The sequence below is a fragment of the Tiliqua scincoides genome, chromosome 3 (genome assembly GCF_035046505.1).
Source record: "Tiliqua scincoides isolate rTilSci1 chromosome 3, rTilSci1.hap2, whole genome shotgun sequence".
In the NCBI taxonomy this organism is placed as follows: Eukaryota; Metazoa; Chordata; class Lepidosauria; order Squamata; family Scincidae; genus Tiliqua; species Tiliqua scincoides.
Genome location: NC_089823.1, coordinates 88,512,522 through 88,535,459, shown reverse-complemented (window position 1 = coordinate 88,535,459; position 22,938 = coordinate 88,512,522). Strand labels below are relative to the sequence as shown.

Genomic DNA, 22,938 nt, shown 5'->3' with positions numbered 1-22,938 from the left:
TGAGGCTCGCAGCCAGCCCCCTGACGGTCAGCGGGAAGGAGGGAGCGGCGGAGGGGCCGCAGCCCCCCAGACCACCTGTCAGCCCCCCGTGGAGCCGGACTGCCTCCCCCGCCGGGGATCTGGAAGGCTCGCCTGCAGAAGGAGCACGAGGGGGGGATGTCTCGCCGCCGCGCCCCGACCTGGCACTAAGCCGCAGACCCTCGGCCAGCAAGAGGACCGGAGCGCCCAGGGGGTGGCCCCGCTCCGTCCCTCTCCCCCCCCCCAGCGCGAGTCCCGCCAGGGCTGCTGCCGCCTCCGCCGCACACTCTGACCCGCTTCTGCCCGGATCATGTCCGCGAAGCTCCTGGTGGCGGGTCTCTTGCTCCTCTTCGGGTTCCCAGCCTGGTAAGTCCACCGGGGGTGGTCTCCCCTGCCTGCCCTGGGGATGCTGGGGGGGGGGGCATTCTGCAGGCTATCAGAGGCGGGAGGGAGGGCTGGGTGTCGGGGCTACTTTGGCTCAGGGCTAGGAATGAGGGGCCAACACCTAGAAGCCCTCCCCCATCGCGCCCCCTCCCCCAACCCAGTCACTTCCAGGCTGGCTATTGAGGGCTCCAGACCGCGGCGGTCCTTTGATCTGCTCCCTCCCCCCCCTCCACTCTTCCCCCGGCTGAGCGGAAAGTTTGCTCCGGACTTGGCTGGGGGGGGAAGGGAGGGAGTCGGGCTTCTACTTGCAGCGCCCCGCCTGCTGCCACCAACGTGGGAACCAACTGGGGGAGGAGAGTGGCCCCAAGAAACGCGGGGCGCTCTCCTTAGCACGGCATAGCTCGGGGGGGGCAGCCGTGTGCCCCCCCCCCAATGACCACCACTCCGAGGATTCCGGCCCGGGGCTGGGGACAGGCGGGGACGGGACGGACGATGAGACGTGTCAGTCGAGGACTGGAGGTCGAGCCTCGTGCAGGGCAGGCAAGTCGGCCTGCAAGCAGCAGGAACCCCCTCCGGGGTCTCCAGCTCGCCACCGCGGCGGAGCGTCCCGCGAAGCGATCCGGTCGTCCAGCTGTCGAGTAGGAGACGATCCCCCGCGAGGAGACCTTAAGAAACGAAGGCTGCAATGCTAACCACAATTACTAGGGAGTAAGCCCCGTTGGCTATAATGGGACTTACTTCTAAGTAGGCATGCACAGGCTTGGGCTCCAGGAGCACAATCCATATGCACGTCTGCTCAGAAGTAAGTCCCATTGTAGTCCATGGGGCTTGCTCCCTGGTAAGAGTGGATAGGATTGGGCCCCAAGTCACAGTCCGCTCAGGACGCGGCGCTGTGTGTACGTCATCCACAGAGATATTGATCCGGTTGCGACTCCGGGGTCGCTCTGGTTGCAGAGCACTCCCTTCTCCCAGAAGTCATCTTCTCCCAGAAGTCATCCCACCACAACTCACTCCTAAGCTGCGATTCACATACACCGCCTACAGCCAGATCCACTACATCTCCTTGGTGGGATCCAGTGGGGTCCTGTGTCCCTTTCTCCTCAACTTCAGCCTAGGCGACTTCATCTCTTACAACAGTCTCCACCAGGATTGGATGACTCTCTCCTGCTTCTCGGGAGCAACACCTCATATTACTTTGATAGCCGTAATATTACTTTGTTCATCGTCCCATCATTGGGGGCTTCTAATGATCATCACTGTGCATGGGATGATTTAATTGCTGGCAAAAAGTGCAGTCTAGATTGGCTTGGGTGGGGGGGAGGGATGGTGATGATTGATGGCCTTTCTCATCATCCAACCAGGGATCATTCCAGATCCAAAGCCTGCCACTGTTCATTTTGTTCATAAAGTCCAGAGATAGACAGTTCCATCTTAGAGCTGTCCACATTCAGGGGAAGCCAGGCAATGGACCACTAGTTCAGTCTCTCTCCAGGGTTTCAATCTCAGGGTGATTTCCTCGCCCTTCTTGAAAATGCCAGGGATGAAACAGGAAGCCTTTGGCACCCAAGGCAGTTGTTCTCCCACTGAGCTACAGCCCCTTTCAAATACGAAGTTGCCTCTGGGGAAATGCTACCCCATTGCAGCATGCATGTCCTCCCTTTGGTAGTTCCAGCAGGGTGAAGTCGCAATGGGGATGAATACTGTCCAGCTTCGCATCAAGACTGCTGCACAGTGATGCTGAACTGTGGATGTGACCTAGGCCCCCACAGGGATCAACTATACAACTGCCTCTGGTGACCATAACACTTATTGGTATTTGAATACTGCTTTTGAGTGTTCAAAGTGCTTTGCATGTACAATAATATCATGATAACATTCTATAAAGCAGGCATTATTATTCCCGTATAACAAGGCTTGGTGGTCATTGTCTTCTAAACCCACACAAATAGTTCAGCACATAGCTTTTGTGTGGCACCATCAGTGGACATAATAGAGCTCCCTTATCTTGACTCAGGTTATTGGTCACTCTAGCCCAGTGGTTCCCAAATTTTTAACACCAGGATCCAATTTTTAAGTCTACTGGGACCCAGCTAGGTTTAACAGACTTTAAGAAAAAAAGAGCTCGAGAAAGAAATATTTTATTTATTTATTTATTCACAAGTAATAATATATGGTTCTGCCGCTATATCCTGACCCCCCTCCCAGCCCATGACACCCAATGCAGCTCTCCTTGATTTTGTACCTGGTCAATAGCGGGCGCAGATCCAAAGAGACCCATTAGGGCCACCAGAGTCTTACACCCTTACCCCTGCCACTGCTTCCCAGCCCCACTGGATGCAACAGTTGCTGCTGCAGCCCTGGGCCCTGGGAAGCATTGAATTGTTGCCTGTGAGCTATCAGAACACACCAGTAAGATCAGGACCACTCCATTTGTTTGCATATGTGAGAATTTATTTCTCTTTCCACTTCATCCAAACCAGCTCCTAAAATATTGGAGTATCTCCTAAGTTTTGCATCCTAAAGGAATGTGTTGCTTAGGTGAGATCAGGACTGGACACTTCCTGGGCTTCAGTTCATTCACAACACAGGAAGTCTTGCTGGATCAGACCACAGTTCCTTTTAGTTCAGCATCATCTTGCAAATACTGGCCAACCAGAAGCCTCCTGAAAGATGGGTGAAAAAGTGAACACCTTGTCAGCAATGGGAATTCACAGGTATATTAACGTGGGGATTCAGTTGAGCCACCCTGGCAAATGGCTTGAGAGAAACCTGTCCTCCATGCATTTGTCACACTTTTATTAAAGTCATCTAAAGTCAGGACCAGACCAGCTCAAGACCTCCTGGTGCTTGAGGCAGCTTGGCAAATGTTGTCCCCTCCCCCTTTACCTGTGAGGTGTCAGCTTCTGCTCCTCCATGTCCAGGATTGGAAAAGGAAGCGAAGGACAGAGTAGAAGAGAAAGGGTGCTGAGTTCTAGTATTATGTGAGAGGAAGAAACATTTATTTTGTTTGTTTGTGGACTGGCGTTCCTGGGGGGGGGCAAGGAGGGCATATGCCTCAGAGCGCCAGGCCTCTAGGGACGACGCCACCTTCTTCACTTCCCTGCTACTGCCCCATCCCAATCCGGGGACTATTGGAGAGCCAGGAAGGCTGTGGGTAGCCTCCCCAGCCCTCCAAAGGGCTTCTGAGGCCTCCAGAAGGCATTTAACCCCAACATTTTGGTTTTTTGACCAAAAATTGGAAGTGGGGTTTAAAGGCCCTTAAGAGACCTCCAGAAGGTCAAAAATCACTACTTCTACTCTTCAGCCAAAAACCAGAAGTATCAGTTTTTTGCCATCCAGAGGCATCAGAAGGCCTTTGGAGCACCATGGATGGTGGGGTGGGGAGGAAGGTGACACCCTGCAGTCCTGGTCCTGGGCAGCACAGGGGCCAGAATCACCAGAAGTTTCTGGCATCCTATACAACTTACAGCACAATTGTATCTATGTCTACTCAGAAGTAAGTCCCACTGTGTCCAATGGGGCTTACTTCTAGGACAGTGTTTATAGGATTGTCATGACTAGGTTGCCAGATGTCTACCCAAGGTTTTTCTCTTTCTTTAGGCATGCCCTAACAGGATCTCAAGAGAAAACCTGTTCACCTCAAAATTCCTACCAGACTTGGTCAGGGACTAGACCAGTGGTTCCCAAAATGGTGGGTCACAACTCGCCATTGGGAACCAAAACTGGGCCATCCCCCCTTAAGGGGAGTATTGCACAAAACCAGAAGTGCACTCCAATCCCCAAATGGAACAATTTTCAGCATTAGGAAGGCCTGTGGAGGGGGCTGCGGACCTCCCAAATCCTCCCTAAGGCCAGCAGGACCCCCCAGAAAAGGGGGAAAAACCCCTGGGTCCCTGCAATGCCACAACACTGTCAGGACATATCCCCTGCCTCAGGCTCCACCCCTGCAAATACTCAACCTGTGGTCCCAAAGTCCAAGTAGAATTTTGGAAACCATTAATTTGGGATGGCCTCAAATATTGCCTGAAATTTGTATTGTGGGTGGAGGATCAAGAGGGTACAAGTGTTTCCACTTCCTAAAATAATAATCACTGTGCAAAAGTGCTCTAGAGAGAAGATTCAAACCCTTCCCTCACCACAGGGCAGTCTGCACAACACAAATTACTTTTACAGTTAAAATCATATACTGGCTCTTACATTTCCCACTGGGTAAGTTCTTTTATAGCCCATAAGGCTTTCTGTGAAAAGGAAGTAAATGCAGTCAGAAGCTTCTCTTCTTTGCAAGAAAAAAAAAAAAGATGCAAACTAAAAGTGTGTGTGCCTGTGTATGAGAAAGCAATAAATAACCTATATGCATTTAAAGTTAGTCTCTCTCTCTCTCTCTCTCTCTCTCTCTCTCTCTCTCTCTCTCTCTCGAGAGAGAGAGAGAGAGAGAGAGAGAGAGAGAGAGAGATTTAGGGTGCAATCCTGACCTGGGATTAGGCCGGCACAAGTCCCTTGCACCGGCCCAGGAGGGTTGCAAACATGCTGTAAGGCACGTTTGCACCTCCTCAAGAGGAAGCCAGGATGGCGCTCAGAGAAGCGCCGGCCTGCGGAGGCCAAGTCTCATGCTGGCTTCCTCTTGGCCACTTGCATCAGCCCGGCTAGGCCAACACAAGCAGCAGAGTAGGTGGAGGGGAGGTGGGAGGGAGGCATTCCTGGACGTGGGGGAGGGTGGGTGGTGGGCAGCTCCAGGGGTGGGTGGGGAACAGGAGGCGGGACTGGGATCCGGCAGCTATGCTGGATCCCAACCCCAGTTCCTGGGGAGAACAGAGCAGCTTCAAGCCATTATGCTCTCCTTGGACTTGCACTACCTCAAGAGTCCAAGGAGACCTATAGGGGCCAGCAGCCCTTACTGGCTGAGCTGCTTATGGCCACTATCTTGCACTGGATACAGCAGAAGCCCTCTGGCTTGCCTGTTCCAGCACAGGATAGGATTTTGCCCTTAATTTATGTGTGCATCAGAAGAATGAAAAAGTCAGTTTTACACAGTTTTTGAAATCTCATTTCTGGAGCATTTCATTGAAAAGTAGAGAAAATAGGGGAAAATATTAAGAAGCTGGTTGCTAGGCGACTGCCATGCTTTGTCTCCATTTTCTGAATGAAGTTCCCCAGGATCAAAATACAATACACTGGAGAGTTTTTGGGACCCAGGTTCTGTGGTGGGTTCACTGTAGTTCCTCCAAAGAAATCTGCCACCAGGCAAAGGAATGTAGGGATTTGATAGGTTGAATTTGCTCAGAATGCTGATCCTGCTGGGATTCCTCTACATCCTTGGTTCTCACACATTTAGCACCAGGATCCACTTTTTAGAATGAGAATCTGTCAGGACCCATCGGAAGTGACATCATCAAGCAGGAAAATTTTTAACAATCCTAGGCTGCTATCCTACCCACACTTACCCAGCAGTAAGTCCCACTGACTCTCAGTATAGCAGCTTGTTAAAAGTACAGGTCTAACATTTCACTAAATGCAGTCACATATCATGGTAGCATCAGGTTTTATATTAAAAATAATATATTGAAATGAATTGAACTGACCCACAGTTTGAGAAACACTGCTCTAGATGGAAGCTCACTTATTTTGGTGGAGTTGCACTGACTGCAGTTAAATACTGATTCAATTTGCCTGGGGCCCTTTAATAACTCATCCCAGAAAGACAATTCAGTTAATGTAACCTAACAAATCAGAGTTGTCAGCATTTAAAAAGGGGGGGGGGAATCTAAAGCCTTAGAAATGAACAAGCAAGGGCCATGAGCAACAAAACAGAACTTCCACATTTCCTTTCTAGGTTCAGATAACCCAGCTGTACTTAACTTGAATGTGTAATGGAGGCACCCCATTGTTTCTTGGTACCATATAAACAAAGCAATACTGCAGCAAACTCCCAGACAAGATAACCAGGTTAACAAATATGAAAATCTACCATACCCAACTGCTCAGAGAGAGAGAGAGAGAGAGAGAGAGAGAGAGAGAGAGTTCTTAGATGGGCAAGTTGGGAGAAAGAGAAATAAGCAAGATCAAGATTCTGTTGTGAGCACAGAGGATTTGCCTTCGTCTTGGCTGCCACTGATCCTGTTGCAGAGTAAAGGCTTGCTTGGCTACAGGAGAAAACCTATATGCAAAAGCTTCCTTCTGCACACCGAGGGCACATCAACACTGCAAATACAAGCCAATTTGTTTGAAAAGGCTTTCATGTATTTCTCTGAATACTCAGCCCAGTTGCTCAAACAGAAATCAGATTCACTGCCCTGCTTTCAAAGAGATAGGGTATGGTGTCAACAGTGACCCCTTACTCTGGCAGGCAAGCATGGGGTTAAAACCTAGGCTTTGAGCAGTGGGTGTGCTGCACAGCTGTAGCCATGAAGGGCAGCCAGGTCATTACAGGGATAAAAGCAGCACCTGGAGCAGTGAGAGTGGGTGGGTGGTAGAAGAAGGAAAGCAGGAGAGAGAATTAAATTGGTGGGTTAATGGACTGGCTGATGAACTACTAGACTTTCTGACTGACCAATGGACTAACTGACAGATGGGTGAATGAACTTCTGAGGACTGCTAGAATAGAGGTGACTGGTGTGTGGCTGCCATGCCCAAGACCTGCTGAGGACCAAGTTGTTGCTGTGGTGGCTGGAGAAGCTGCTGGCAGGAGAGGAGAGGAAGGAGGACCTCTGCAGACTGAACAGGCGAGCCACCCTGGTGGTGGGTCTTGCAGTGCAGCATTAGGGCTATTGTTGAGGATCAAAGGGGAGCCAATTAGCTTAAAGTGGGCATAGGTTCTCTAGGTGAAGCTTGGACTGAGAATTTGGCAAAACAACTGGTGGCTCCCTTGACCTCTACTGAACCGTTGGCTGTGGCTCCCCATTAGGGCTACAATCCTATACATTGGGGGGGGGAAGCAAGAATTCCATGGCTCCCTTGGCTGGTTTCCTCAGCTCCCCAGGGAGACATGGCTTACAGTTCAGTAACCACTGGGATACAACCATGGTTGGTGAAAAACTTTAAATCTCCCTAAACCCCCCCCCCCATAACAATTTTGAGCCTGATGGTGTCCCCCTCATTGATTATTTTTAAATGAAAGAAAGCTTCAATAGAAGTAAATGGAAGTTTTTCAATTTAAAAATAGTATGCAGGTGATTGGACTCAAAACTGCAGCAGGGGCAAATGGCTAAATTCTCCCTACCCCTCTTGCTGTAATACTAAAACAAACTCCCTGTCTGACCAAGTTGTACAATTAAGTGTATATTGGAACTGCCTCTAAATTAACCAGCTTAAAGCTCAATCATATGTCTGTCTACTTGGAGGCAAGCACCATTGTTCAGTGGGGCTTACTCCCAGGAAAGTGGGTATGATTGCAATCCTGTACACACTTACCTGGAGAAAGTTGCACACAATGGAACTTCTTGGAGTAGATATCATAGGATTGTGTTGTAAATGGATAAAAGAGGGCTGTGGAGGAACTTACAACTTACAAAATTGTTGGTTTGTGCCTACTGCTATTGAAAGAGTAGGACTGAAATCTGGGATTGCAACCTCCATTCTGTGTTCAAGAAGCTGAGTCTTAATTGTTAAGTTTTGTACCCTGTGCAACATTATATTCTGAAGTACTGAGAACATAATTTTTTAATGGGGTAAAATGATCAGGAAGTATTAAAATATCTGAATTTTTAATGTTCTTGCTGAGCAAGAGATGAATCAGTGTGTGTTAGAAAAAAGCTACAATTGGAGTTCTGCAGGGTGTTCTTTCACCATGGACTACAAGATAGAAACAAAATAAATGAAGGCATCATGTTGGTACAGGAGAAAAGTGGCATTTATCCCCAGATTCATGATCTAGTGAGAAGTAATGATGTGAGACTATGCAATTATTTTCTATTAGAGTGTCCTACTTAGACTTTCATTTGTGGCAGTAAGCATAGTCTTTGAGGAAAAAAAGTATTTTTAAATGGGAAAAGCAAAGAACTCTGAAGTCTTCTGGCTACTCAATTTCAGAGAAAATGAAGGTATTCTTAGTTTTATTTATGTAATTGTCATGATTTTTTTTAACTTGTAGTTCACGAAAGATTGAAGAGGATGACTTTGAAGATTCCACTGCAAACCAAAAATGGGTAATGTCCCCCAAAACCCATGACACTGATGTGACACTGTTGTTAAACAAGTTGCTGAGAGAATATGATAAAAAGCTGCGGCCAGACATTGGAAGTGAGTTTTATTTCTCTTTGATTTTCTGTAATGGAGACAAAATTTGTTTATATGTCTTACTGCAGATGATGACCATTGTGCATGATATTAAGTTTGTACCTAATTTTGGGTTTTGGTTCTGGTTGCCTATAATGTACACCAGTGTTTCTCAACCCATGGTATGGGTACCACCAGTGGTACCTGAGGTGGTATGGTGTCTGGTGGCACTTGCAGGACCCTGGATACCTGCCGCCTGGCAGTGAGACCAGGAACATGATGCAACAAACAGCAGTAGGAGGCTTGGCTCACTGGGCAGAGCTCCAAAGCATGCTTTTTCATGCTAGAAAAAGCCCACCCATCCACCCTGAGCCTCTTATTGGTGTGTCACATCTGGCCCCAACCCAAAAGTAACTGGTGATGATGTCATTGCCAGTTACTTCCAGTGGTACTTCAAATAGTTGGACCATGTAAAGTGGTACTGTGTAGGAAAAACCTTGAGAAACACTGATGTTCATTATACTCAGTGGTGTCACTAGGGGGGTGTGGGGGGTGTAGGCTGCGCTGGGTGATGCGCACGGGGGGGTGACATGCTAAAATCGCGGTGGTTAGGAGTAATACCAACATGTTACATACTGTTGGATGTGGAATGTCCAGCAGAATGCAATGCAAAAAACCAGAGTGAAATACCTCCTTTATGTCAAAAGTTATGACCAAAAAAACAGAGAACCAAAAATGCATGTTGCCCTATGGAAAGTGAAACCGAGCTGTATCACACGTTTACTCACAAGTAGGCGAACTTGCCTTAGTTCAACAAAAGGGCAGGCTGAGAGGACTCCAAGGACGTCAGAATGGTCCTGATCCAATGAATACAGCCCCCCAAGACCCCTGAGAAGGAAGTCCCTGCCACCAGGCAGACCAATGTATTAAGCCCTATGGAAAGCAAAACTAAGCCTCACGGTTGCGCTTACTCCCAAATAAGCAAACATGCCTTGGCTGGTGGTCAGGCCAGGCAAAGGGGAATGTGAAGCAACCAGAATAGTCCTGATCTGATGGAACTGGAGCTCAACAAATGCTCCAGAAGGCAGCCTCCCCCTCCCCCCACTAAAAAGGATCAAAACAGAGGCTTCAGCTGATAAGGTGAACTTCTTTGAGACTTGCAAAGCCAGGTAGATCCTGACAGTGATCTGGTTTAAACAGAAGTCCTTAAGTTGAACTGGGGCCTGTTTAGGGTTGAAAACCTTACTGATTTTGGAGGGGGGGTGTTATTGCAGGCAGGCTACAGAGGAAATTCACTTGGTGGTACAGGGCTGGCTTCTGCTTATTTAATTATTTGTTTTACTTTAATTATTTATACTTATTTATTTTAATTTGCCTGATGATGTCACTTCCATCATGTCATCACGTCTGGTGGGTCTTGGACAGATTGTCATTCTAAAAAGTGGGTCCCAGTGCTAAAGGTTTGAGAATTGTTGCAATAAAGTGTTAGTAAGTTGATAACTGTGTGTGTGTGTGTGTGTGTGAGAGAGAGAGAGAGAGAGAGAGAGAGAGAGAGAGAGAGAGAGAGAGAGAGAGAGACACACACACACACCACTAATGACCAAAATCACAGTTTGGAGGAATAATACCAGCATGTGATATATCTATCAATGCATAATTTCATGCAGGATGTGTTCTATCTTTGTTCTATCAAAAGGTACAGCCAAAACCAGTGGGGGGGAGTGATGGTATGCCCATGCCCACCACCTGGGTGTTGCCCTGCCCACTGCATGGGGGGGTGACATACTGGTATCCCACACCTGGTGACGCGAACCCTAGTGATGCCACTGATTATACTATAGCTCCACTACACTGTAGGCTGTTACCAATACAAATAATAAAACAGTATCAAAATAATTATTTCCAACTTATACAATGGTTCCTTTTACATAGCGGAGCACCTGTGTCCGTTGGCATTTTGGTGGTGTTGATGTTGAAGCATACTGCAAAATCACCTTGTATTTGTCAATGAAATATTATCAGGATATATGAAAAGGAAGCTCTCAAAAGTTGTCCCCTAGACGTGCGCTGGCCCAATCAATGCAGTGATATGCATGCATTGGTTCACCTGAAACCTCTGGGAAGCTCTCTTTTGCCAGGAGCTTTTAGAAATGCACCTGCTCTCTGGTGTGGGCACATTCTGAGCAGGATGGAATATGCTGGTCAGAGTGGTGGTGGGTTTTCATCACTTCAGAGACTCAAAGTTTGGTTCTTTCTCTATTGTCCAATTTTTGCACAGTCATGTTTTTGACTGGATTTTGTATATATCCACCTATTGAGTCCTTCCCAAGGGCATAGGATATGCTGCTATTTTTTGTTTTTATGTTGCTGCATTACAAATATTGCTGTAGTATATGTACTGTTTTTAGTAAGACGGCCTTTTGTAATTGACTGATGGTACTTGTGCTCATCCCGATGGTGTTCAAGTGCTTTTCCAGGTGTTTTGGGATAGCACCCAAGGCTCCGATGACTATTGGCATTACTCTTGCTTTCTTGTGCCACAGTCTCTCAATTTCTGTTTGTAGGTCTTTATAGTTGGTGACTTTCTCCAGTGCTTTACATGCTATTCTAATGTCACCAGGTATTGCAATGTCCAGACGTTCTTATCCTTTCTGTCAATGATGGCTATTCTGGTGTGTTCTGTGGCAGATATTTGTTGGTTTGTATTCTAAAATCCCAGGGCACTTTGACTTTTTCGTTCTCTTTCACTTCTTCAGTTTTGTGGTTCCACCGCTTGTGACTTGCAGGCAGTTTATACTTCTTACACAAGTTCCTGTGAATTATTGTTGCAAGTTTGCCATGCCCTTCTTTGTAGTTGGTCTTGTAGCAGCTGACCAGGTGGTCCGTCGTTTCATCAGCATTATTATTATTATTATTATTATTATTAATTCTAGGTACTTTTACCCTGCTTTTCTACATGAAAGTTATGCTCAAAGTGGCTTTCTTAATAAAACAATGACAATTAAAGCAGTCATGTAACAGTAAATATTAAAAGCAGCAGGAAACCAAAGTAGATTTACAAGGCTCAGTTATAACTCAACTGAAGACTTTCTGAAATAGGCAGGATGTCAAAGAGTGGCAGAGAGTAGGCCAAAGGCATCAGTGGCATGCAATGAGATTGAGGCCTGGGGAGGCAATAATACACTCTTCCCCTCCCTCCCCCCTTAAGCTTAGTCTCTGAAACACAGTCTCTCCCCCCCCCAGAAATAATTTTTTTAAGAACTCACCTCTTCTACCCCCCCCCCCCCGGCCCCTCTGAGGCAACAGAAAAGCTACCTCTCCTGGTGCTTTAGAGAGTGGTCATTTGTGCTGGCTCCCTGCTTTTTTTGATAGGTTGCTTTTGATGCCTGGAATGGCTCCAAAGGTGAGGGGAAATGGCTGAAACACCTGTATAACTTGTCATCTTGTCCCCCTCTGGAAATGCCATTTGCATGCATGAGACTGCAGCGTGAGGCTGCTTTCAAAGCTTGCATTACACAAATGAAGAGGTAGAGCTTAAAAGTCCACATCGCCTGTGGGCAGGGCCTAGGAGAGGGGGTAAAGGGGGTAATTTGTACCTGGGCCCAGGAGCCAAAGGAGGGAGCCCAGAAATTTCCTGGGATCTAATATTTCCCAAACTTTCCCAGACCCACTGCCCATGCAGAATGCTGGAGGCATTACCGTGGCCACATGGCAGCAACTATTGCCACAAGGCCCAATAATGCATACATTTCTTGACACTGTCACATCTGGGAGGAAACTGACCTGCTGCAGTAGCTCTTTGGCTTGTGATCCACTAACCATGAAGGAGTGTAGAGGAGCTCAGCGAGACAGCTGTGGGATTGCAGCTGCTGCAGAAGACAGTTTTGGTGACACTCCACATATGACACTCTCCATTCTAATGTGAGCCTAAATACAATGATACTAATCTCCTGCAATGATTTTCTATACTTGAAAGATTTTAGAGAGACTTAGGGTGTGTTTGGTTTCCTGCATTACTGTATCTAGCTGCCAATGCTGGGCAGGCAGGTAGATCTGAGCCCTGCATTGGGAAGACTGATAGACCTGGGCTCCAAAGACTATTCTGGTTGTTGCCACTTTCCCCCTGCCTGTTTTGCCCCCATTTTGCCTACCCCCATTGCCATCACCACTCTGTTTCACCCTCTCCTTCTTTGAGAAGGGGCTCAAAAGAAACTTTGTACCCCCTGATAAAATTCCTCTGAGGCCCTGCCTGTGGGTTGCGTGCAAGAAATGGAAGACAGAGATGGAGCAAAGCAAACCAGTCTGCTGAGGGGGAATCTGGATGCTCGCTGACTCAGGTTCCCAGGCAAGGCTTGGAAGCCAAGGTAGAGAGGTTCCAGGAAAGCTTAGATTCTTGCCTAAGCCAACCTGCAGAGAAGCAAAGTCTGCAGTACTCTCAGCTTCAAAGAGATCCCAGTAACTTTCTATGAATTAAAAAGAATAAAAGAACTTCCTCGGCTGAGCAGCAGGCTGAAGTTCCAGGAAAACTTACAGGCTGCTTCACAAGATGGACACAAAACACATTCAGATGGGGGAAGGGGGCATAAAGAGTGCTGCTTCTCAGTGTCTCCCTAGGAATATCTCAGACTGGTTTCCTTGCTGATCTAGGTATGGAACAAAGGACTTTAAGATACTTCTCAGGTTTGTGATGTTTTGCCAGTGTTGCCCATATAACTGCTGGGGCAGGTAATTTAGACTGCACTCCTATATGTGCGTTCCTGGGAGTAAGCCCCATTGAACACAATGGGTCTTACTTTTGAGTAGACATGCCTAGGCTTGTGCTGTGAGTCATTGCAAAAGTATGATCTAGAATGGTTAAGGAAGGAAACCAACCAGGTGTCTTCACTGTCTCTGATTCACTGAGATAGGAAAGAGAGTTGACTTTTTCATAGGCTGCTGGGTTGTGGCTTAATTGGCCAAGATATGCTGAGCAAAGGCAATTGTCAGAGGGAGAGAAAAAACAGGCCCACATGGTAACAACCAGTGCTCTATGACTGGGCTATGGTTCAAGCCTCAGATTGGGCTGTTCTGGTCACAGCAGGGCTGTCCAAAGTTTTTGGCAGGAGGGCCACGTCATCTCTGACACTGTGTCAGGGGTCGGGGAAAGAGAGAATTAATTTACATTAAAATTTGAATAGATTTACATAAGTTTACATAAATGAATATATTAAAGATGAACTTATATGAATGAAGGTCTTGCAATAGCTCAAGGCCTATAAAAGGCCTTGCACAAAGCAAGACTGGCTTTTCCTTTGCTGCCACTACTGCATCACAGACATGAAACGGCTTCCTCCACTGCTTGCTCTCATCCCACAGCTCATGCAAAGAGGTCAAACAGTTGTCTTCACGCTGAGAGCAGTTGTGTCCGGCCAGTGTGGGCTGCAATAAATCTCTGGAGGTCAGAGGCTCATTGGAGACCTGGGGGGGGTACCCTGAGGGCTGCATTGAGAGGCCTTGAGAGCTGCATGTGGCCCCAGGGCCGGGGTTTGGGCAGCCCTGCTTTAGATAATCAGTCACCTCTTTATAAGTTATTCCAAGACTTTAATAATGTACTACAAAAGACTTTCCTTTGTAATGAATGTACATGGCTCTAGCTTTAATTTGTTATGCACAAGAAAATGTCCTTTTAAATCTCTAGAGTGAGAAAAATGAGTAAATTAGAAATGGAGAGTGACATAACCTGCCATGAAATCATCTTTACAGCAGGATCAATTATTATGTGCAAAGAAGAAAGAAACTTGACATAGGTACATGGTGGTTGGCAACCTTCAGTCTTGAAAGACTATGGTATAAGCCTACAGCACCCAGTATTCCCAGGCAGTCTCCCATCCAAGTACTAACCAGGCCAGACCCTGCTTAGCTTCCGAGATCAGATGAGATTGGGCATGTGCAGGGTAACAGTTGCTAAGAACCAAGGAATGACCATGCTGGGTCAGAACAGTGACCTATTTGGTCCTGCAAGCATTCAGTCAGCTGTCAATGGCCAGCATTAATTCCACTTTCCCCCATTCTGGAAGGCAACCAGAGCCTATATTTTTGGGAGAGGGATTGTAGGTCAGTGACAGAGAACATGCTTTGCATGCATAAGGCCCCAGGTTCAATATCTGACACCACCACATAAAAAAATCACAGGTAGTTGGGAAAGATTGAAAAGCTGAACACAGATTTGGGAAAAGATGGAGACTTTGGAGAGCTGGTGCTCTGTACACAGTACAGGGCTTCATCTTGATATATGGATGCTCCAGGGAGGATTACAAGCAAGGCATGATCTGGCAGTCAGAGCTTTACTACATTTGAATATCTTAGAATTATTATGATCATAAGGACATAAGAACAGCCCCACTGGATCAGGCCATAGGCCCATTTAGTCCAGCTTCCTGTATTTCACAGTGGCCCACCAAATGCTCCAGGGAGCACACCAGGTAACAAGAGACCTCATCCTGGTGCCATCCCTTACATCTGGCATTCTGACATAACCCATTTCTAAAATCAGGAGGTTGCACATACACATCATGGTTTGTAACCCGTAATGGATTTTTCCTCCAGAAACTTGTCCAATCCCCTTTTAAAGGCATCCAGGCCATATGCCATCACCACATCCTGTGGCAAGGAGTTCCACAGACCAACCACACGCTGAGTAAAGAAATATTTTCTTTTGTCCGTCCTAACACTCCCAACACTCAATTTTAGTGGATGTCCCCTGGTTCTGGTGTTATGTGAGAGTGTAAAGTGCATATCTCTATCTACTCTGTCCACCCCCTGCATACTTTTGTATGTCTCAATCGTGTCCCCCCTCAGGCGCCTCTTTTCTAGGCTGAAGAGGGCCCACCAAAGATCGATGGTACACTGATAAACTCATTCTTCCAATCATGTTTCAAAGCCCCTCACCCTGCAGCAATTAGTTTCATATTTTAATCATGCATTGTATGAAGACATGCTTCTGTTAGTCAAACACACAGATGCATGAATGGCACACACTAGAGAGTGAGATGGAATAGTAGCACAGCTGAAGTAGAAGCCTGCTGTTTTTTTCTGCTATGTTCCATTTCACGGGGTTCAGAAACCTCTGAAACAATTAATTGTAAGCAGGGCAGAGGCAGACAAGGCAGTTTTGGCCTGTCTGACCTTACAGCTTTTGCTTGGCTTCATAGCAGGTATAAAATATAGATTACAGGTTGCTTTGAAGTACTATTCCTAGTGGGATAGTTGGGTTAGTCAGTATCTAAGAGACTGATGTCCAATCTACAGTGTGGACAAAGGCTAGAATTCCAGCTAAAGCAGGGAGAAAAGGTCCTCCTGTAGCAGTCTAACAAGCAGGTGCTCAATGTAAGTCCTTTTCAGATACCGGAGCCACTCTAAGGTCCATCAGTAGTGGCTTGAGCAGTGGTGCTCAGAACCAGTTAGTAGAAGCAGAACTGGAACAAATAAAAAGGCATGGGAAGACCATCAGTTTCAACTTCCAGGCAGAAGGGAAGGATCAGCCTAGATCAGAAAAGTATTTGAATTAGCAAACAGTTTGCCTCACTAGGTTTACAGACCTCTGGTTCATGTAACAGAACTGGCATTCTGAAGGTCAACCATTTATGTGTGAAAGGGGGTTTGGTGTAATTTGCTTTTCAGCTGTCAACTGAAATGCTTGAATTGTTTGTTAATGAAGTGCGATGTACTGGAAGTTGGATTAATTTGCATGAAATCAGCTCATGCAAATATATTCAGATGAGGCTCGGGCAGTGGTTTGCATGTGAGCATATGTGCTTAAGCATATATGCTTTCAATGGTAATACACTTAACAGAGCATCTCTAGCTGCCAGGATGCTGAAACCACAGTCACTTCATGGAGAAGTAGTGAAGATGAAGGACTGAATTCCACACTCCAGGGGGCTGGTTGGGTTTTTATGTTCCTGTTTGTATGTCTAGTGCCATCACCGAAGAGACTTTGTGTAATGATTGATTCAATCCATTTCAGCCACATCCCAAAATTACTTCATTGGGTTAATACCTGAGTTTTTAAAGCAAAACGTTTAATATTTCTGTCTTATGCAATGCCAGAAGACAGAAGCTCTTTTAACACCTGATGAAGTGATGCTCCTTCACAAGTCCTATCAACAACATGGTTCACAACCAATAGCAACTTCTGCAACAAATTTCAGGAATATTTTATTTTATCCTGCTGTACATCCTGTCCTCCGATCACGAACTTGGGAAATAAATCATCTCTCCAACACAGACCCTGAATGAGGTGGTTAAATTATGTTACAATTCTTCAGAGAACAACCTAATCAGAGTTTCCATAAGATTAGCTATGGTTACACATTTTCCACAACACTGGAAGACCATCCCTTGGCAAAAAAATCTCCATTATCTCTCAGTATGCATTCATAAATCTTGGCTAAGATCAAGGACTCGACTTATTGGACAGCTCATAAATTCCACCAGACAGAAAAAAGACCACATAATTCTGGACAGTATTGAGGTTCTGTATCGAGGTAACTGTAATAAACTGCAAACTGTAGCTGTGCTTTTATGAACTACTTATCCATGCACACTCCTGGAACTTGAATGGGAAGAAGGATAATCTTTTTATCACAATAGCCTATTGGAATTCTATCTCTCCAGGTTTTCCATTGGTAGAGTCATAATTTCAAGTGTATACACTATACTTGGTGTAAGATACCCAGGACAAGGTGCAGACTCTGTTGGTGTACTGCCTACACCACAGGCTAATGAAATTCTTGCCTGAGCTTCAAATAGTGTCTCAGTACACCCAATGTTTTGGCTTGGGGGCACTTAAGCCACACTGCCACTCCCTTATCAGGAGCTTCTCAGAACTTAATGGCCATCATGACAACCATGGAGGTGTCCCAGAATGTTTGGGACCCCCCACTCATTCACTTGATTTGGTGTTCTTGATTAAATGAGATGCCAGTGAACTGTGAGGCAAGGGACAAATGTCAACAACTCCCTAGTCACAAGCAGGTAGCTACCTTGTAAGGTTCAGTCTTACAAGATACTTCGTATATCTGTAGGAGAATGATGTTGTCACTGAGTGTCCAGAGATGGCACAGCTGAAGGAGTCTGTACACCAGCACAGACTCCTTAAGGAAAATATAGATGGCAGCTAATATAGATTTCATACTGTTGCTCAAGCATAGATTTCATGCTGTTGCTCTGGGTTTACTGTGGTCATGGTGAGACCAGAATAGAACTGGGTTGTTATTCTTTTAACTTACAGCCAAATCCTAAATAAATCCTCCCCTGCCAATGCAGCTGCATCAACAGGGCACATGCAGAATCCATTGCTCGGTTGGAAAGGTCTCATTGAGGTAACCCTCAACCGCTGCCATGGCACTCTTCAGATCTATGTCTGTTATTTTGCAGTGGAATGGAAATAATGGAATACCCCAGGGATAGCCGTAGCAGCCCCAATGGGCTATTCGGATCTGTGCTACCTAAATTGGTGGTGCAAATCTGAGCAGCCCAGGACTGCCCTGGGCTGCCCAGGAATGGAGTTAGAATCCGGCATTCCCGGGTCCTGGCTCCGCCTCCTGCTCCTTGTTCGCCTGCCCCAGGAACACATACTGCCTGCGCTCCCCCACCCCAAAACGCCTCCCTCCTGCCTCCTCCCAATGCCCCCAGACCTCCGCACTGGCCGAGCTTGGCCAGCGCAAACTCACCCTACCCAGGGCCCATATTGGCAGGGGTAGGCCAGAGCACATCTGTGCACCAGCCTATCTCCCCTTATGTTGGCGCAAAAGTGCTTTATGGCACTTTTGCAACAATGATGGGCCAGTGCAGGGTACTTGCGCTAGCCCATCTGCTGGTTTGGATTGCACCTTAATCACTTATCTATTTGGGTAGAAATGTGAGATATAAATATTTCCATCAATAAGTGTTGGTATTAGCTGAGAAATCTAGGCATTGGCAAAGAGTCTATGGAGTATTTGGGTGAGAAATTGAGGGTCACCAAGGTGCCAGCCAAATTTGAAGGGCACAGTGGTGTAGCTAAGGGACTGCAGGGGGTATCAGTTGCACCAAGCAACAAGCTTTAGGGGGGCAAAAAGCTGAACTTGACACTAGTGGCCAAAATTGTGAAAAAATTTGGTATGTATGAATAATACCATCATGTTATATATAATTGGAAAAGTAATTTACTGCAGAATGCAATGAAACAAACCCCATTGGAATATCTGTATTCTATCAAAAGATATGGCCAATTAACTAGAAGACAAAATGTAATTGCCTTATAGAACAAGAAGTAGATTTTCTTAACTCAGAGCTGACCCATGAGACTGATTGTTCTGAGAGCCAATGGATGTTATGATACAGCATGGAACCAATAAGATGTTAATATGAGTCAGCTCTCATTTCCATTATCACAGCTACTCCTGCTAACTGGTAAAGAGGCACTTTTTCAAGTGGTGCTCTTCTTATATTTAGCAAGGAGAGAGTAACCATCTCTCTTCATCCCAGCACAGTGTCTTTAACCAATAAGGGGCACACTTCTTATTTATTTAAATTTGATTTTTGTCATGGAGGGGGGGCTACAAAATCTTCTTTGATCCCAGGTAGCAGATAGATGCCTTAGCTCTGCCACTGGCTGGGGAGAGGTGGCAGATCAAGTGTGTGGTGAACTGCTGGGGGGAGGAGGCAGGTCTCCCCCCAATTTGCACTTTCTAAAAAACCTGGGTATGATATCACTTCTGGTTGTGACATCACTTCCGGGGCATCATTTTGAGCTCTGCACCGGGCTGGACGTTCATGAGCTACGCCACTGGAAGGGTGTGTGGTTGACTCTTACTTTTCTTCTGTAGAGGAGTATCCTTTTGTTTCCAAAGCCATGATTTAATTGATTTCCAAATTAAACCAAGACACAGTATTTCAAAAACACTTGGTTGTCTTTTGCCCCAATCCTGTCTCCCACCATTGTCACTGATACAGCCAGCTGTGCCATGAAGGTATGAACTGCATCCAATGGTATGTGTGTATGTGGGGAAGGGGTGATCAGGAGGCCTCTTGGATAGTTTTTGTTCCCTGATTTCCAGGTAGGCCCCTGATGGCCTATGGGTCTCCTCTAATCTACATTAGGCTTATAGCTGTCATGTCTTAAAAGAGTAAGAAGTTAGCATGGACCAAAAGGAGGGAGCAAGGATAGATATGCATGTTTGCTGCCGAAATCCACCCCTTCCAACCTGTCCTTCTCCCAGTCAACTCAGAAATTTCCTCTGGCCTCTCCTTTTCAGCTCCAAAAATGGTCCCTCTGCCAACTCATCAGCACGGGTCCAATCTGGCAGCCATGGCAGCTTGGACTGCCCCAGCTTTGTGGTGGCATCTTCAACTGGCCACACAGAAAATATTTAAGCCCCTTGATGGCACAAGCTCCTAATGGCCTATGGGTCTCTTTGAACCAATGCCAGTTATATAGCTGGCATAAGTCTGAGGAGAAGCAGGGGGTGAGGTGGTCAGAAAAATGGGGGATACGATCTAGCATGCGCAACTGCTGCTGGATCCGTGTCCTCCCTCACCGACATGCCCCTGGTTCTCCCTCCAGATACCCCATTATTCCCCCTACCCACCCACTGCCCATTCCTGCTGCCAACCTACCTCCTCTGGCAGGGCTGGGTGCTCTGGTGGCATGCTCATGTGGTTGCCAGGCCCACGCAGTGATGGCCCTGTTGCACACATTATTGTGCACTGACAGAAAGGGCCTTCTGCTGACGGAATGCTAGTTCCATCAGTGGAAGACTCCCATAGGACTGGGCCCTAGCACAAGCAAGTAACTACATGGGACAGACAGATCAACCTTCCTTTCAACTGAGAAAGGTTTATACTCTGAAGCACAGTGGGAGTAATTTTCAATCAACTGGGTTGTGGGAGTTCAGTGCAAGGCGTACCACAGGTGAGATAAATTTTCAGTAGCTAGTGAGAAGATGAATAAATGGAAGGAAGATTAAAATCTACATGGAAATAGCCACTCCCTGTGGGCTTATGATTAGTTCAACATTTAAAAAGTAAGTCAGTCACTTTATAAAGCAGTGGCAAGTCATGCATTTCAAATAGGTTTTCAGACTTTCAGTGCAAAAGAGATGTGTTATTAGTCTCATTTCTTAAGCATTCCGTGTTTCTATACGGCTCATCTGAACATCTAGTCACATCTTTTTCTTCACTTTCTTTCTATTTATATTCCACTTTTATGCCCAGTAGGGACCTCAGTGAAGCTTACAGTAGCTTTCAGAAACAATTCAGAACAATTCAAAAGAACATTGGGAAAAAAAATTAAAACCATTTTAAATGCAGCCAGTATAGAGGGCCCCCAATTATGACTTGCTTCTTGGGTGGAGGTGGAGAGGTCTGAAATTGAAAGGGGGATTTGAAAAGACTTTGTAGGCAAGCAGAACTCATCCTGTAGCTCTTTCAATCTCAGCCTATGAACGCAATGTACCAATCCATTAAATCATGACAGTAAGACTAACAGCACAATCCTAGGCACGTCTACTCAGAAGTAAGTCTCACTGAGTTCAACACGATTTACTTGTAGGTATAGGGTTGCTGCTGTTAAGGGACCCCCATGTTGTGTATTAGCTTTTGGTCACTCTTCAGCTGTGCCCACCTTTTTGAGGGAATGATCAGAACCACACAACAGCCTGCTGGTCTTACTTCCTAGTTCACTACTGCTGCTTCCTTGCAGCTGTCTCCTCCTCTGCCAGCTTCCAACTGGAAAAAGTTAGGCTACAACCCTTTGCACACTTGCCTGGGAGTAAGCCCCACTGAACTCAGTGCATTAAGAGTGTGCGGTGTGTCACCTGATTGCGGGGTGCTTTGTCCCAGATATAGGCAGTGGTAGCAGATGAGGAAACAAGATGCTGTATTCTACAAACCATGACTAGTTCTCTATACAGGCGGAGCCTGTTTATCTGCTAATTATATATCCGTGGATCTGGCTCAACACAGGTCCCCTGAATCTGCATTGAGCCAGACTCGGCTCCACCTGAGTCCTCTGAAGGGGATCAGAGCTGTGCTCAGGTCCCCTCTGGAGAGCTTTCTGAAGCCTGGAGAGGCAGTGTGCCTCTTCCTGCTTTCTCTCCAGGCTTCAGAATAGCCTGGAGAAGCAAAGAAAAAGCCACTTCCGGTTTTCCAAGGGAAACTGGAAGTGACATTCTTGCCTTTTAAAAGCATTTTAAGGCTTCCCTGGGTCTTAGAATGCCTTAAAAGGCAAAAATGTCACTTTGGTTTCCCTTGGGAAACCAGAAGTGGTGTTTTATTGAATCTCCAGGCTATTCTGAAGCCTGGAGCGGCAGCAGGCAGATGCAAGCTACCTCTCTGGGCTTCAGAAAGCCCTACCCTTCAGAGGGGTTAATGGGTCGAAGATTGTGGATTTGAGTTATACACGAAATTCAGTATCAGTGCGGGGTCTGAGAACAAATCCCCCGTAGATACCATGGCCCCGCCTGTATGTTGTTTGCCAAATCAGCTTCCTGCTAGTGCTCTTAGAGTTTGACAATGCTATCATTATTACTATATCTCTCCATTCATTCATTCATTCATTCATTCATTTAAAAACAAAAAGAGGGGGTATTTATTTTTTGTTCAGGTGCAGACTAGGCTGCATTTAGCTACTGCTAATAAACTCATAGGAGGGATCATAGCTCAGTAGTAGAGTGCATACTTTGCATGCAAGGACGTCCATGGTGCCTCCAGTTACAAACAGCAACAGCTGCTTGTGGGAAATATCCCTGTCTGAAGCCCCTGGTGAGTCACTGCCAGTCAGAGTAGACACTACTGGGCAAGATGGACCAATGGGCTATTTGGCATAAGCAGCTGTAGCTGTCTATGCTTAATTTTGAAGGAAAAACTTTTCAGGAGGCTAGTCCAGGCCCATGATTTGTCAGGCTGTGTAGCAAGATCTGCCATCATGTCCTGCAGATAGAACTGGGTCATAAATCTAATATAATCAGTCTTAAAACAGAAGTAAGTTGCAGGAGAAGAAAATGCTCTCATGAGTAAATTTAAAATTGATATTTTGTTATGTCATGAAGAGCTACCACAACACTGATTGTGACCGCTCAGATTTCTGTCCTAGTCACCAGCCTTCTCTTTCAGCTGTGCAGCAGTTTGGCTGCACAACTGGAACAGAAGCTCTGCACACTGCCCACAACCCCAAGGCTGCAGAGCTTGGCAATAGTGATGCTGTCAACACCAAATGCTTCAGATGCTGACAGCCACACTGGGCAGCCACCAGAGGACTCTGGACAACTGAAAGAACAAATAGAGGGAGCATTGCCAGTCACC

General features: G+C 46.4%; 1 protein-coding gene across 1 annotated transcript in view; it reads left to right on the top strand.

The window, feature by feature from the left end:
• The first annotated feature begins 328 nt into the window (after window positions 1-328).
• The window catches only part of GABRG3 (gamma-aminobutyric acid type A receptor subunit gamma3), a 361,218-nt gene continuing 338,608 nt past the window's right edge, over window positions 329-22,938 (top strand). The window contains exons 1-2 of the mRNA XM_066619477.1: window positions 329-384; window positions 8,489-8,637. Coding sequence (XP_066475574.1) covers window positions 329-384; window positions 8,489-8,637 — 205 coding nt within the window. The remainder of the gene's footprint in view (window positions 385-8,488; window positions 8,638-22,938) is intronic.